At 35.6% G+C, this 17,521-nt stretch overlaps 1 protein-coding gene across 1 annotated transcript in view; it reads left to right on the top strand.

Moving 5' to 3' along the window:
* bicdl1 (BICD family like cargo adaptor 1) overlaps positions 1-13,665 on the top strand; it is a 41,073-nt gene extending 27,408 nt beyond the window's left edge. The window contains exons 4-10 of the mRNA XM_079897645.1: positions 593-739; positions 3,182-3,361; positions 4,917-5,135; positions 5,214-5,357; positions 7,040-7,170; positions 8,218-8,338; positions 13,037-13,665. Of these exons, the coding sequence (XP_079753771.1) occupies positions 593-739; positions 3,182-3,361; positions 4,917-5,135; positions 5,214-5,357; positions 7,040-7,170; positions 8,218-8,338; positions 13,037-13,204 (1,110 nt within the window). The 3' untranslated portion in view covers positions 13,205-13,665. The remainder of the gene's footprint in view (positions 1-592; positions 740-3,181; positions 3,362-4,916; positions 5,136-5,213; positions 5,358-7,039; positions 7,171-8,217; positions 8,339-13,036) is intronic.
* Positions 13,666-17,521: the final 3,856 nt, after the last annotated feature.

The following is a 17,521-nucleotide window of genomic DNA, read 5'->3' as shown; positions in this document are numbered from 1 at the left end:
AAGCAGAACTCACTTAATTTAGATTTTTATTTTAAAGACAATATCTTGTAATTTTACTTGTCTAGTAATTGCATCTTGATTTAAGTATTTTTAGATATTTGGACTGGAGAGTAAGAGTAAGTAAGAAAAGCATTTTTTGCAGTGATACTATTTGTTTTTTTTTGTTTGTGTTTTTTTCCATTTCAATTTCAATGAATTAATGTGTTACTTGTGTGAATTGTGTGAAAATTGTTTCTGCACCAGTGTAGGAGAAACCAGTGAGACACTAATGATACTTGAAAAACAACAGCATTTTCACGGGGCTGTTTTGAGCAGAAATATTCCCGTTATCAAGCGCACATTCCTGACTGTGGAGGTGTTCGTGACTCCCTACTGATGAAGCCTGGCAACACAGCATTCCAACAACACGAGAGTTGAACCTAATCCAATAAACCACACTCGAGTTTTTCTTGAAAACCTGATAAAGGCTCAGATATATTGTGACTCTTTAAGACAAGCATTATGTTTAAAGTTTGCAGATGTTTTGGTCTGAATAGCTCGTGATGATGATGATGATGATGATGATGATGTGTTTCCCGCTCTCGATGGGCAGATACAGATGTTGTCGGAGCGTAAGCAGGAACTGGAGCGGCGTGTGAACGCCATGCTGGAGGAGAACGAGCAGATGCAGAACACGGTGGACGAGCTGAGAGAGCGAACGCAGGTGCTGGAGAAACAGTGTCAGGAGAAGGACTTACAGGTGAGCGGCCGTTACACACAAACATCTTATTCATCAGGGGTTTTCACTAAACAACTCGAGAAGCAAAACTGTATACGAGTGGACTGGCAAACTAATAACCATACATGTCATAAATCCCATAAATAAAAAATGTTTCAAACATGAAAAGAATAGGGGTAAATATATATATATATAATTAATATCAATATAAATAAATAAAAAATAAAAAAATATTATAAAAGTAAAACATAATTTTATAATGTAAATATATATTTTCTCTGAAAAAACCTCGTAATATATTTAGCTTCTTCAAATGTACCTTGCATTGTTTATATATTTTTACTGCGAAACCATTTGGGAGAAAAAAAACAGATGCATTAAAAAAAATAGAAAATATTTTGAAATATATTTACAGGTATCTTATATATTTTTGAGCCATTTTTATTTCAATTTGTCAATTTAAATATATTTATATTGTCGGGAAAAATGTGTGTGTGTGTATATATACAGTGCTATGCATAAGTTTAGACACCCATGCTAAAGTTGACTAAAAAGAGGAATAAAAAATCATCTTTTGGAAATTGAACTTAATGCCTTAATTAAAAAAATTAGGAAAAATCCAACCTTTAAGGACACCAATTTTCTTTGTAAATGAATAATGTATCGTAAATAAATAAATGTTCTTCCTTAAAATACAGGGTGCATAAGTTTGGACACCCCTATGTTAAATTCCCATAGAGGCAGGCAGATTTTTATTTTTAAGTATTTTTTTAAATTTTTTTTTAGGATACTATGCATCCTGATAAAGTTCCCTTGGCCTTTGGAATTAAAATAGCCCCACATCATCACATAGCCTTCACCATACCTAGAGATTGGCATGGAGTACTTTCCATAAGATCATCTCTCAATGCAAATCAAACCAGCTATTAGGCTAACTGAAATAAAACCATGCCAATCTCTAGGTATGGTGAAGGCTGTGTGATGATGTGGGGCTATTTTAATTCCAAAGGCCAAGGGAACTTTATCAGGATGCATAGTATCCTAAAAAAAATATTTAAAAAATACTTAAAAATAAAAATCTGCCTGCCTCTATGGGAATTTAACATAGGGGTGTCCAAACTTATGCACCCTGTATTTTAAGGAAGAACATTTATTTATTTACGATACATTATTCATTCACAAAGAAAATTGGTGTCCTTAAAGGTTGGATTTTTCCTAATTTTTTAAATTAAGGCATTAAGTTCAGTTTCCAAAAGATGATTTTTTATTCCTCTTTTTAGTCAACTTTAGTATGGGTGTCTAAACGTATGCATAGCACTGTATATATAAAACTGGATTTACACACAATATTTAGAAATGTATTTTCTTGCCCCTTAAAGTAAATTTTGGAAAATATTTAGATATTTGAAGGTTTAAGTGAATTATATATTTTAAATTTAAAAAATATATTTCATGAGGCCACACTGTTTACATCATATATTTGAAATTGAATATGCTTAGAATTTCTGGCCATAAAAAAGTGAAAAGATTGCAGTGCGTCTTATTTAATTACTAATAATAATGCAATTATGCAAAAATTCTTAATGGTCCTAAAAAAACGTTTATTTTTCTTGCAGCAAAATTGAATCTTTTAATTTTCTCTTTAAATCGTACAGTTAATTTGGACTGGCACTGAATACATCTTGACAGGTTTTGTCCATTCATGCATTATATTAAGATGAGCAGTTTGTTCTGATTGATCTGCACCTGAAAGGAAATCATTTAAAAATGTAGCAGACAAAAGCTGCGTACCAAACTGAGATATTTAGAAAATTAGTCATTCTTTTTCTCGTTCCATTTAATTCAGTGCTATTATAGATTTAGTAGTTCATTGTTTTGCATGTGTTTGATAGTTTGAGTCACTGTATGATTTGCTGGACGGCCGACAGTTCTCAGCTTTTGAAAAAGACGCACTATTAAACGTATTAAAAATGTACTTGTGTATGTTTTTAGTACAACACAAATATACTATAATGCATTTTTAATACATTTCACAGTATGTCTTTTTCACCTGGGTTTTCATCAGCTCTTACGGCCCGTTTTAGATTTACTGAACGCGCTGTTCTTAAAAAGTCATTAATCGCTTCAATAAAAAGGTTTACCTCTAAATAAATGAATAGTGCTTTTTAAAAAATGGGCTTATAATGTTCAATAACATGAGACTCAAGTCAATATCATTGGTCAAAAATAGAGCATAACATCGAGAGATGAATCACTACATTAAAAACACTGATTTATTTCTATTATCAGACACTTCCGGTCGTGGAATGAATGAATCATAGGTGACAAATACGAGTATTTACACAATGACAGATGATGTATAAAGAGTTAACTAAACTAAACACCCCTCGGCCACCAGCCTGTTTTTAGCACTCGGCCGGTAAACTCCCTCAGGTGTGTGTGTGTGTGTGTGTGTTGGTACAGCTGCGGCAGAGCCAGCTGGAGCTGCAGGAGGTGCGCGTGTCCCACAGGAATCTGAGCGCTCGTGTGGAGGAGCTGACGGAGGAACACAGTCTCCAGGGCTTCAGTCCAAACCCACACAGTCTTCTGTGTGAGATCGAGCAGAGCATGGAGCAGGAGGAGCTGGAGCAGGAGAGAGAACAGGTACATCACGACACACACACCGCGGACAGCCACGCTTTACTTATGTGCAACAGGTGAAAAAGACGTACTGTAAACTGTATTAGAAATGCATTATAGTATATTTGTATTGTACTAAAACACACTCAAGTACATTTTTAATACATTTAATAGTACATCTTTTTCACCTGGGTATAGTTTCACTCACAGTGCATTAGAGATTGTAATCTGATTGGCTTGCTGCTTCGCAATATTTTGGGTAATTCTACAAAACAAGAGCCATAATTTGTGCCCTTCGACCATATATATATCCTCGACAAACAAATGGCCCAAGCCAAAAAAAACAACAACAATTTGTTTTTAATATATTTAGCTTTTAATGGTGCACATTACACATTATATATACTATTTTAACCACAAATCACTGGTCGGGAAATTAGGAAATTGCAGGAAATGACATCATGTACATTAAAGTTTGTGGTCAGTAATAATAAAAAATAAATAAAACAAAAACATACTTCTAATCAGTAAAGATGCTTTAATTTTTTTCAGAAGTGACAGTAAAGATATTTATAATGTTAAAAATAGTTTTCTATTTCAAATAAATGCTGTTCTTTTGAACTTTCTATTCATCAAAGAATCCTGGAAAAAAATGGATGTTTCCACAAAAATATGAAGCAGTTTTCAACATTGATAATAATCAGAAATGTTTCTTGAGCAGTAAATCATCATATTAGAATAATTTCTGAAGAATGACTTCTTTCAAAAGCATAACAAATCCTGTATGTTTAAAAATACTTTAACAATGAAAAACCAATGCCAAATACTGTATGTTTTGATATTTTCTTAAAATGACAAACAAACACATAAATACCTTGCAGAATGAACAGGATTGGTCTCCTTTCACTGAAGACACATGGATTCAACACTCCTGGAAAATATTATTTCACAGATATTTTAATATAGCATGTTAAAGTTGTCACTTTTTGAGGGTGAGCAAAAACGCACCGTTTTTGTGTCTGTTCCTTTAAATGCAAATGAGCTGCTGCTCCCGGCACAGTGGGCGGAGCTTCAACAGCTTGTGTCCTTTTACCTCACACAGACATGCACTGGAAATTTCAATGTTTATGTTCAAACCGGAGTCAGACAATAATAGAGAGACTCAAAAAGAAGTGACAACATGTAGAAGCAACAGGACATTTCTGAATGGTTAGTTGAATTTATGTAGCTTATGTGTAGTTATCTTCTAGTCATTGATTAGCATATTCTGTCATGATAATCTATAAATCGTGTTCAGGGGGCGGGGTTTATGTAAATTCTAGGGTTGGTGATGTCACTAACCCGGGAGGAATGTTGTGTAGTCCAGACCAGCCGTTTGTTGTAGACCTTAAAAAGCGATTTTGCGATTTCTTTAAAAGCAAATATCTCCCTTTGCTTTGAACTTTGAGCGTTGTAACTTTGCAGATGTTGTTTATGCTCAAACAGCAACATTACACACTAACTAAAGTTAGAAAAGTCAAATCATAATCAACCACCCCTTTAAAAAGTGCAATAACAAACGCTCTTTCCATCCCTTTAGCTCCGACTGCAGCTGTGGGAGGCTTACTGTCAGGTGCGGTCCATATGCTCACAGCTGAGAGGAAGTGACATCACAGACTCCGCCTTATCCACAGACTCCTCCATGGATGAGTCTTCGGAGACGTTGTCGGCAAAAGACGTCCCCGTGGGTAGTTTGCCCGCTAATCTTCTGGAGCTGCGCAGACTCACACAAAACCTGCTGGACGGCAATGAATCTACGGTAACAATCATCACATCCAAATCTGAACGTTTTATGTAGTCAAATTCACATTATTCAACGTGTTTTGCATGCATTCAGGGTTCACGGCGCAGTGATGAGGAGGTTCTAGAAGAGCAGGTTCGTAAATTGAGCGAGGAGCTGCGAGAACTCAGAGAACTTTTCGAACAGGAGCAGGAAAAAACACACAACAGCCAGGAGGAGGCGCTACAGCTCCATAATCAGGTACACACACATACACACTTAGGCTGTGTTTAACTCCACTTTTAGACATCACTTCCCCTCGGAGGAATCCCCGCTGCCATTTTGAATTTTGTTCAACTTTGTCAAATGGACAAGTTTATTTGGACAGACCCTCGCCTCAACCCCTCGATTTTGACCAATATGTACACTTAAGGCAGATCCATAGACCATAATGCAACACGATTGTGATGTCACAACAGCAGTGCTCACACTTAATTTACCCACAAATGATCAAGGTCTTTCCATTTACACCCCTTGCAACGGTTCTGCCAGTACAGTAGTGGTATTTCATTACGAGATACTATAATGTTTAAATTAAATATATATTAATCCTTATTAAATCTAAAGAAGTTATTCAGTCAAAAGCATATTTTCTTTTTTTGTTTGTTCTTTAATTAATGACAAGACAGCAGCATGTATATTAAGCCACTGTCACTTTCAAGACCAAATGCGCGGATTTGAGCGAAAAATTTTACATTTTTTTTTTTTTTTTTATCGAAATGGTACGAAACTTGGTAAAGGTTTTGACACTTGCTGTGTGAACACAGAAAAAAAATCATGGACATGATTCGAACAGGTTAAATGGTCCTGAAAAAAATAGTCACACTTGTGCTCTTCGCATAGGGCTGCATAGGAAATGAATGGGAGACGAATTTCACCTAGTGAAAACTTTTGGTACTGCAGCCAAATCAAATCTTACTGAAAGCTAATTTTTTGAGACATCAGGCTCAAATTTTGAACAAAACTTGTTTAGATTAAAACTTTTAGTTTTAGAGTAAAACATGTTTTTGAAAATATATATTATTTCATTTAAAAATTGAAAATAGCATTTTTGCACATTTTTCATAACAATAAACGTAAAATTCTGTAACTTTTTTTACATTCAATTTTTAAAACTTTTTTCACTTCAGCAACAATCTGCGAAGTGTCATCTTTGAAAAGAGATCAAACTTAAGTCTGTCCTCTAAAGCATTCAAGATTTACTATAGTTTATGTTGGAAATTTAATTTTCAGGTCTATGCTCAAAAAGTTAATAAATGTATTATAAATACTGCGAAAATATAAATTAGTACCATAAAATGTCCTAAAAATACAAAATATATTAAATAAAAAAACATTATCGAACTAAAATATAGTACATTCATTTAATTGAAATAAAAGAAAATTCGGTCATTTTTGACCTACATGCAAAGGGTTAAGACTTTTTATTTTAACTCAGTTAAGACTGTGCTTATGAGGAGGATACTCGCCAAAACAGGCATTTCCACATAATTTTGTGTGCATTCGTCCATTAAAGTGCAATAAGAACAAAAGAACTCAGTTCAGCAATGCGCTGTCTGAGACACAGCTCTCTGTGTGCGCGCTTTGTGTATATGCGTGTGTACCTAATTGAGTTTCTTTTACGTCTTCTTGCACTTGAACGGTTTAAAATCATTTGAATGTCACGTTCGCGGTCACGTTCTAATACTGCTTTCTAGTTTCTAAATAAAAAGTGGAATTTTGATATCAAGCAGCCAAACCATGATTCCCCTCAAAATCTGGAGCCGAATTGAACATCGCACCAATTTTGCAATCCGACATTATTTGGTGTGGGGCCGGGCCTGAGTTAACCGCAGCCTTATATAAATACCTGAGCTCATCTGGTTCTTCTTTGGATCCTGCAGGTGGCGCTGCTCTCGGTGGAAGTTTCTTCTTCAAGAGAAGAGAACGATAGGTTGAGAGCGATGGCAGAAGTCCACGAACCCAACGAGCAGTTACAGAGCGCTATACGAGACAGAGATGAAGCCATTGCCAAGTAAATACGACTGACATACATGTACATGTTTAGAGACTTCATGCAAATCAGTGGTTTTTGCTAAATATTAAACTTCAGCCTGTAAGGAAGGACACTTTAGCATACTTTTAGAAAGAGTAGGCTACCTGTTACAAAGATTATACTTTAAAGAGTATACATAAGTGTGAACTGAATGTTTTTGACACTTAATTGCATGTTAATTGCAATTAAATGAAAATTAATTATAGTATATATTTTTTTATATTAAATGCAATTAGCTGCTTTTTTTAACCACTTAAGTAAGAGTTAAAGTGTACTGCCGAATGTATTTATGTTAAACTAAAATGTATTTGAATGGCATTTCTATTGAAACTTGTATGTCATGCATTTAAATACAGCAGTCAACATTTGAAGTGGATCAAAACCTTTCATCAAAGTTATACATTAATTTTGAACAATACCCATTCTTATCTTACTTTGATGAACTTTTTTAACTTTTATGATCCACTTCAATTGTTGACTACTGTATATTTGTAAATACACATTCGCAATGATGAAGTTGCAGTTAAGTCCATTTACAATATATTATAAGTTTTAATTGCTAGAATAAAGTACTTTAGTATGTTCGTCGACACATTAAAATGATTGTACTTTAAAGCACGACTTTTAATTTGACTGTTCCAAATTGCACTTTTTAAAAGTGTACTTAAGTGTGTTAAGAATCATAGTCATTAAAAGTGCTCTAAGCAAACATAAGTGGCCTTTTATTTCATTAATATTGTATAATCTGCAAGTAAAGTTTTTTTTAAACATGTACTTTTAAGATTTGAAGTACACTACAAGTGCACATTCAATTCAGTGAAGCGCAATTCTTTTTCACAAATTTGTCCGACAGATGTGACTAATTCGTGAAATCAAGTGACCATCAGTTGGCCACTGCATAAAGCAATGAACCAAAAACTGTTCAGACCACCATGTTTTGTCAGCCTTGACACCGTTCTGCCAGTCACAACATTAACCTGAGAAGCAGTTCGGTGACTCTTTTGTTGCTTCTCCTCCCTGTTACAGGAAGAAAGCGGTGGAGATGGAGCTGGCGAAGTGTAAGATAGACATCATGTCTTTGAACAGTCAGCTGTTGGATGCGATACAGCAGAAACTCAACCTGTCTCAGCAGTTAGAAGCCTGGCAGGTTAGTCTCACTCACTCCAATCAATCGCAGTACAGAATGTTATTAGACACAAAATATTACAAACAAATGCAAAGGTCAAACCTGTGGGGAACACATTAACTATTCATCCCATGAAGCAATACAAATGATGTAATTGAATGTGAGACAAAGACCGCACAACTCTTCCGGGTCCCATCCGGGTCACGGCACCATTGTAACTGTTGTTAACCATTGTTACATTGGTGCCGTGGGGTTACAATTAGCTTCACGTAGCCAGACCTTCAGGCTACGTCTACATTAATCCGGATACATTTGAAAACGGCGTTTTCGTTTATAAACGCTCTCCATCCACTAGCGTTTTCAGGCGTTTTCGGACGTTTCAGTGTGGATGAGAAACTTTTGAAAAACGCCTGAAAACGCTAAATTCACCTTTACTGTGCATGCGTAAAACCCCACAAAAGATCACTGATATGATTCAGATGGAAAAATAAATAATGAAGTTATCGCACAATTCTTCTGACAGGATCATTTTATTTAGTAAAATATCTCACCATTCACTGATGCGGTCCAGGTCGCACGCAGTCTCCATATGTTTGGTCTAAAACGCTAAAACTGCTCTCATGTATTGCAGCAGGACAGCAAATGTGAGTAAATTCTGTCATCTTTGCAGGACTGTGATATGAAGAGTGTGCAATGTAGAATATTTTTAGCAACAGTGTGAAAGTGAATCGCACATAACAGGCACAATACTGGTATGAACATGAATAACTATTGGTACAATATGCGTCACATGACTAAATTTACGCCATCGTTTTTAAATACCACCGGTTTCACAGTCCACACTACAACGTGAAAACAGCGTTTTCAAATGTATCCACTTTGGAGTGCGTTTTCAAGAAGCTTCGTTTTCATTAATAAAAATGCCGTCTCAGTGTGGACGGAAGGCCAAAACAGGGAGAAAAATATACGTTTTCAAACGAAACCATATTAGTGTGGACATGGCCTCAGACTGACGGCTGAAGGTCTGGACTCCATCGCAGCTTGCAAAACTCTCAGATGTATTTTAACATGAACTTCACATACTTTTGAAATCCAGCATTTAGTTGATCCTGATGAGCGCTCATCGTCACAGATTTCAACATGACGGTTTGCTTTTTCCATGAGGGGGTTTGGCATCACAACGGCTTTGTTTCCAGGCGGACCGTTTAAGAACTCGACACACACGTCTCCCGGAAATCCTGTAGAATTCAACCGGTCAGATGACGATAATGTGTGCCATATGCCATATTAGACATTCAGGTTACAATTAGCCATACAACAACTCCAACCTGCGAATACTCACCACTGTCGTGATGGTAACCCTCGTTCTGTGGAAAGACTGGCGAGATTCACATGCTACATTCATTAACACAGTAAATGAGCTTTTTGTGATGCTAAACTGTAATGAATGGCAGCGGTCAGCTCTTTCTCTCTGTCTGTTTCTCTCTCCTTTGGCCCTTTATCCTTAAAGTCAACATGAAGTCAACATTGACCTTATTTACTTTATGACCTTCCTGATCTTATTGAACACAATTCATTAATGCATACTATCTTAACAAAATTAAAATGTTTTTGTAATATTAAAAAATCTAAATGTACTAAAACAGTTTCTCTATTTATTTATTTATTTTATTTATTTATTTTTTTGCGGGGGGGGGGGGGGGGGGTCATCACCTAGACTGTACAGTCAATGTTAATCAGAAGTCAAATATGGATTTAGTCATTGTTTCAGGCTATTACTGTACATGATTGTTGGTTGGTTGTATTTAAATGTATTGTTATATCAGCTTCACGGGCAGAGACAGACTCAACATTCAACAAAAATGCAAACATTTTATAAAATTCACCTTTCAAAATTCAAGGACTAAACAGTTTTGTATGAACAGCTCTATAAACGTATTTGGTAACACTTTACAATAAGATTTGATTAGTTTACTACATTAGTTAACAATGAATACTTCTACAGCATTTATTCATCTTAGTTAATGTCAACATTTAATAATGTATTAGTTGTAATACAAAAGTTGTATTTGTTAACATTAGTTAATGCACTGTGATCTAACATGAACAATTCTATTTTTACTAACTAACAATAACAAAGATTAATAATGCTCAAATATATATATATATATATATATATATATATATATATATATATATTCCTGATTGCTAGTTGATGTTTGCTAATGCATTAACAAAAGTTAACAAATGAAACCTTATTATAAAGTGTTGCCGATACACTTGTGATAAACATGGTAAAAAGGTTTTCTAGGTCCATCTCACAAAATAAGTTCGTCTTGATGAAAATCATTATTTCATGACTTTAAAAATGCACTATTGTACATGCCAACATTTGGAAAATATAATCAGTAGTTAATGGTAATTTAATGCCAGATAACATTCACATTATAAAGGTTACAGCAATATAAGATAAAAACTGATTTGAAAAAGACATTACTATTGGGATCCGTGTAAATGCTCTGGAGGATGAAATCAGTTTCCAGTCTAAGATTAAAAAGGAACTATGCTCCATTACAGATGTAAAATGTGTTGTGAGTGCAGTTTCATGTTGACTTTAACTCTCAGTATGTGTGTTTGAGTGTATGAACGTGCGGTCATCTGTCCTTCTCCTCATATTAAAGCAAAGATCAGCGGTTCTGTCGCTCTGCCTCGCCTGTATCCCGTGAATGTGTGTGTGTGTGTGTTTAACTCTTAGCTTCCCCCTCTCTCTCTCCCCCTCTCTCTCTCTCTCTCTCTCCGCCTGCAGTTTGCCTCCTCAGGGCTGTTCACTGTGTGGCTCTTGTGGTTTCTGATCTAGTGGCCTTTCTCAGCTTCCATACAGACCCCTTCTCCCCTATGGTAACTCCCTCCTGCCTTAGAGGTGAGCTCGGGTTCGCCGTCTTCCCCGTATCCATGTTCATCCCGGGTCATGAGGTCACGCGGTCGCCGTTCATGTCATTGTGATGTTGTTCTTCAGGGCATTTTCACACTAGAGCAAACATGACAAGTGAATGCTTATGTGAAAAGAGAACTGTGGTATCGAGAAGGAAACTTTTATTTTTGTTTTCAGTTTGCATTTCAGTTTTAGTCATTTTTTTTATGTGCTTTTGTCATTTTATTTTATTAATTTAACTGTCAACATCAGTTAATAAAATACAATTTATTAACAGATACAATATTGCAATTAAAATTAAGTTTAATAAATGCTTTTGAAGTGATTAGTTCATGTTATGTTGATGTAATTAACTAATGTTAATACATTTATTGTAAAGTATTAATTTTTGTTTTATATATTTCTGATTAGCTATTAAATTTATTTCTATTCTATTTCATTTATTTTTTATTCCAGCTTTAGTTTTAGTAACGTTAGTACTTTTTTGGTAACACATTACAGTAAGGTTTCATTGGTTAACATTAGTTCACTTACATTAGTTAACATGAACTGACAATGAAAAATCCTACATAATCTTCGTTAATCTCAACATTTACTCGTACATTTTTAAAATCAAAAGCTGCATCGGTTAATATTATTTAATACACTGTGAACTGACATGAACAAAGGTTAATAAATGCTGTATATAGTCCATTGTTAGTACATGTTAGTTAATGTAATAACTAACGTTAACAAATAAGACCTTATTATAAAGCATTACCTTTATTTTAGTTAGTTGCCAAAACGTTTTCATCTAATATCCATGTTTTTCATTTTATATTTTATTTGAATCTAATATCTATATTTCATTATGTCAGTTACTGAAAATGTTTTAACTATTTCCCTGCCAGCGTTTTCGGAAAAAGTCGCCAGTCACGGCCAGCATTTTTGAAAATGTTACTTGCCCCCAGAATTTTTTATTTTAATGAATATCTGAACGTGCAATATATCAAAAGAATATATGAAGACTTCATATACAAAAGCCTCTAAGTGCCATCTGAAATTTTCTTCTAAAATTAGCATTTTTATCAAGCTCGTATATTTAGGTTCAGTAATTTCACTTTAATGACAATTAATAGTTAATTTCCATTGCCATTAAAGTGAAATAACTGAACATAAACATACAAGCTTGATAAAAATGATCATTCTAGTAGAAAATTTCAGATGGCACTTTGAGGCTTTTGCATCTGAAGTCTTCATATATGCTTTTAAACAAAACAAAACTTCATGAATTATTATTTTTATCAACACATGAATGTGGGTAAGTTTAATAAAAAAGGCACATTTTGAGATGTGATTCAGAATGATGATCAAAACACAGATGGAGTAGATCGAGTCCATCAACACACTCAAAGCTTCACAGTCCTGTCGCTCGATATTTCATTCAGTCACATTAGGCAGTTTTGATTTATCTGCTGTTTAATGTTGATGATCGCGTATTTCTGCTTACATGTGTTTCTGCTGCTTCTTCACCTGTGTTTTGATCAGGAGATTCTGTACTCTTTCAATAGATGTGTAATAGCGCCCCCTACCCTATAACAGTAAAAACATGGAAAATCGGAAAACTGCATCAATGGCAGGGAAAGAGTAAATAGTTTTAATTTTGCTACCGGGAACAGTGTGAAAACAGCCTTCATGTCCGCCGCTCACACAGGACTCATGTCCATCCATCCTCACTCACCTCAAACTGTCTGCTGTGTCCTCTTTTCTGTCTTAAAGTCAAGTGCTGATGTCTCTCTCTCTCTCAGGATGATATGCACAGAGTTATCGATCAACAACTGATGGATAAACACCAGGAGGAGTGGAAGGATCCTCCATTCTCCTTCAGCGGGTCGCGAGGAGGAGCCTCTTCCAGAAGAGGACATCGCCTCTCGGACAGAGACAAGCGCCTCTTTTCATTCTTCAAGAAGAACTGAGATTCTCTGAAGACATGGAGGAAGAGAGTGAGAACGAGAGAAGGGTACAACAAACGAAAGATAGAAAGTCTAAATCACTAGATCAGTGCTTCTCAACTGGTGCTGCTCATTTGTTGTACAATCCTTAAAATCTAATACTAACATGCCTTGACTGATTGCATCGATGCACTCGAAAAAATATTACGAATTTAGATTTTTATATAAATTAAGATATTTCGATTTATGTGTTTGAATTGCATATCAAATTCCCATGCATTTGAATTACGAACTAATCAAGTACTCATAAACTGAATGTTTTAAATGCACAACAACCACATTTATCAATAAATCCAGTTTGTTTCAATCAATTAATTGAAAATTGCTTGTTCCACAGCTAGCCATATTTTAATCATCTTCATACTTTTTAACTGAATACATTTTTCACAATGAACAATGTATCTGTGAATTTGAATAACTGCATTAAAAAAAAAGATTATTAAAATCAAATCAAATAGTAAATAAATTGCACCATGCAGAAATCTCAGTTTCATCCATGTACTGTATGACTGACAAATATGCATTGCTTTGTTAAAACACTGTAATCTAAAGTTGATATGCAATTCAAATACACATGGATAGTTTTAAGCTCTCAACACCCAAAAATTCACTGTAAAAACAAAGACATAGAGCTATTTTTTGGGTCACGACCCACTGGTTGAGAAGCACTGCGCTACCAGACGAGTCCTCTGACGGCTTTGAGCCATTTTGCACTTTATCTGTACCCTCAAACCTCACTCAGAAAGCTTCAGGAGCCGAACAGGAATCTTCCGAGACACAGCCGTCGGGTGAAGCCCTGCGTCAGGGTCTGTTCAACAGGGTTCCCAGAATTCTCCAGTCCTATCAGAGGTCAGTTTCCCCTGCGAGTGCCTCGGAAAGCTTGTCCTCACCTCACTGCCAGAGACTGACGGAGGAACGTCCGCTTACCGACAAATCACAGGATTCGCTAGAGACTCAACTCAGGATGAACTAGACTTCAAACGGTTCAGGACAAATGTTTTCAGCGTCATGCTGTAGTTGCAGGCCCAGGTGGAATCTGTGGACGGATCAAACATGTACGGAAACTACAGTATTACTCAAAGGATGTGTAGCATGACGAGGATGGCGCATATATTTTCGAAAATGTCATTTTCGGACACAGATTCCATGTTGGCCTGATTATAGATGATGTTTGAATGCTGCAACATTTAAGTCGAAATTAGTAACAGTAATCTGCTCTTAGGTTCATTCACAGAGCCATTATACACACAGGTGAAACTCCCAAAATTTGAATATCGTGCAAAAGTTCATTTATTTCAGTAATTCAACTTAAAAGATGAAGCTAATATATTATATAGACTCATTACATGTAAAGTGAGATATTTCAAGCCTTTATTTGTTAGAATTTTGATGATTATGGCTTACAGCTTCTGAAAACCCCAAATTCAAAATCTCAGAAATTTGTACAATTTTCATAAGCATAATCATCAAAATTCTAACAAATAAAGGCTTGAAATATCTCAGTTTGCATGTAATGAGTCTATATAATATATTAGCTTCATCTTTTAAGTTGAATTACTGAAATAAATTAACTTTTGCACGATATTCTAATTTTACGAGTTTCACCTGTCCATACATACACACACACACACATATATATATATATATATATATATAAACAGGTGAATGTAATTAACTTGGTCTAACAACCATATGAATATTATATAAAAAAGATCATTATAAAAAGCACGCAACATGAAAATAATAATGCAACAGGAAAACATTAAAGGGGATCTGTTATGCCCCTTTTTACAAGATGTAATATAAGTCTCATGTGTCCCCAGAATGTGTCTGAAGTTTCAGCTCAAAATATCCCACAGATCATTTATTATACCATGTTGAGTGAATATTATACCTATTTTTGAGTGGAAGGAAAAACATGCACCATGTTTCAATACAAAATGTATTCAGCACCTCGTGCCTCGGATACTCATAACATAACATCTGTTTGGTTTTGATTATCATCTCCAGCGCGGTCACACTTACGTCACATTGCAGTTCTGCTTCATCGTGAAAGTTTATTATCTGCATGTGTTTTGAAGCCATATCAGTGTAAACTTCTGATATATGGTTTTCTGAGCGCACACACCCGAGCGCACAGAAAACTGGCCGTCAGGCGGAGCGTCCCGTGAGTATTAAACTAAGTTCTCTTTCATGTCTTACTGCGCTATAAACACAAGGTTATGTCAAAAACACACAAAGTTCACATAAACACAGTCGGTTATGTATGTGAACGTAAACAGCAGTGAAAGAAATCACATGTGAATATTAGATAGGATAAAATTACAAACGGAGTGGATGGATTTTTTTACAATAGGATGGTTGTGTACACACACTGTGGACACATAATTATGTTCAAAACAATACAAAAGTGAATTTTGCATAATAGGTCCCCTTTAACACAAATGTGTTGTGGCTATTGGAGAAAAGCGTTCAGGACAGTATCGTGGCCGTTTCAGCTGCTCGATGATAAACTCGATGTGAATGAACCAAAGAGCAGATGTGTTGAGCTGGAATTAAGGGAACTGAAAATACTGCGTTGGAAATATCGTTTACACACTTACAAACACGCACACACACACACACACACACACACACACACACACACACAGTAGAAACGCCAAACTGAATACTCACCATTAGAAAACAGCAGTCCGAGATGCACTGAAACTGCGGCTGTGTTCAGAATGCAATATTAGAATACTGTGCAAAATACACTACATATTATTATTATTAAAATAAATAGTGTGACACTGTATGCAGAATGTAACAGTATTTAAAAGAGCAGTCAAAAAAATTAAGTACTTTCAATTCAGTTTAACTTTTGATAACCCAATCAAATGAGTCAAAATTGTTAATAGAGATTTTTATTTTCTTACTTCTGGTTTATTTGTCATATTGTAAATGGAAGGCCAAGTCAAGTGCATTGCATTGTGGGATGCAGTATTGAATGCAGTGAATGCTGTATATGGATACTGCACATTTTGGCAACAGTAGTAGGTCATTTGAGTATTGTTGCATAAAATCATACAGCTAGTATGAGTAGTGTGCTAGTATGGTATTCTGAACGCAGTCGGGGTCATTTTTAGTGTGTACTTCCTCCAGCCACTGGGCATGTGGAGATTCCAGCCTATGAGAATGAAGGGAGCACTTGCATCCTGATCGTGAGCTGTAATTGGGTGTGTCTTCTGTCTTTCAAAAGCGTTCAGTGTGTGTGTGTGTGTGTGTGTGTGTGTGTGTGTGTGTGTGTGTGTGTGTGTGTGTTTATGTTCAGTCAGTGAAAGTTGGGCAGATTTTGAGCAAAGCTATGCAGCTGTCTTCTGATTTCTGGTTTGGAGAAACCCAAAGAGTGATTTTTTTTATACGTACAAAGACACAAATAGGTTTGGAATAAGAAAAGGAATCAATATATTTGTAAATGTATAACTTTTGAATGATAAATCAACACTTTTTTTAGAACACTCCTCATGTAAGCGTGTGTCTGTCATGCAGTCTGACTCATAAGTGTTTCTGGAGGACTGATCAGGTCCGGTTTTGTTGCGCTGTCTGATTAGAGTTGAATGTAAACCATCTTAACCCGCCGAAACTCTCAATCCAGACTCAATACATCGTTCTATATCCATCCAGAGCAATGTGAGATAAGATGATTGATCCAGAGAGGTAATACAGGTGAAGTTTCGCTGTAACAAAGTCATATGAATATTAACCATAGTGACTGTTTTCAGTATGCAAATTAGGCATTATCTTACTAAATTTGCAACAAAAAAAGCATTTTATAACAGAGGTGATCAACTCAAGTGTTTAAAGGTACACTATGTAACTTTTGGCCTTCTAGCGGTTAAAAAACAAAACTGCATGCATTTTGTGGAGGAACATTGTTTTGGTTGTGCTTCTATGCGGATGAATATGAGCCTTCACAGATAATGCTTTAAAGCTACACAATTTGGCAATTTATGGCAATTTATCTGTATATTCAATATTTTTTTTTATTCAATAAAACACCTTCCTGATCTGTTAAATAATAAAAACACCATTTTAGCATCACTTTTACATTTCACATCCCTTAGTTCTCTCCATCACTGAAAAGCCGAGCTAATGTTGATTCTTGTTTTATTACGAGCTCTCTCGTTCTCTTTCTCCAGCAGACTCTCGTCTGTTTGGCATTTGTTTTAAACAGGTGATTCCCCGGTTGGAGATTTAGCGACTCCATGTTAACCTTTCTCGCTCGCTGTGAAGACTAAC

Source organism: Squalius cephalus (assembly GCF_949319135.1).
Source record: "Squalius cephalus genome assembly, chromosome: 16".
Lineage (NCBI taxonomy): Eukaryota > Metazoa > Chordata > Actinopteri > Cypriniformes > Leuciscidae > Squalius > Squalius cephalus.
This window is presented reverse-complemented; position numbering and strand designations above follow the sequence as displayed.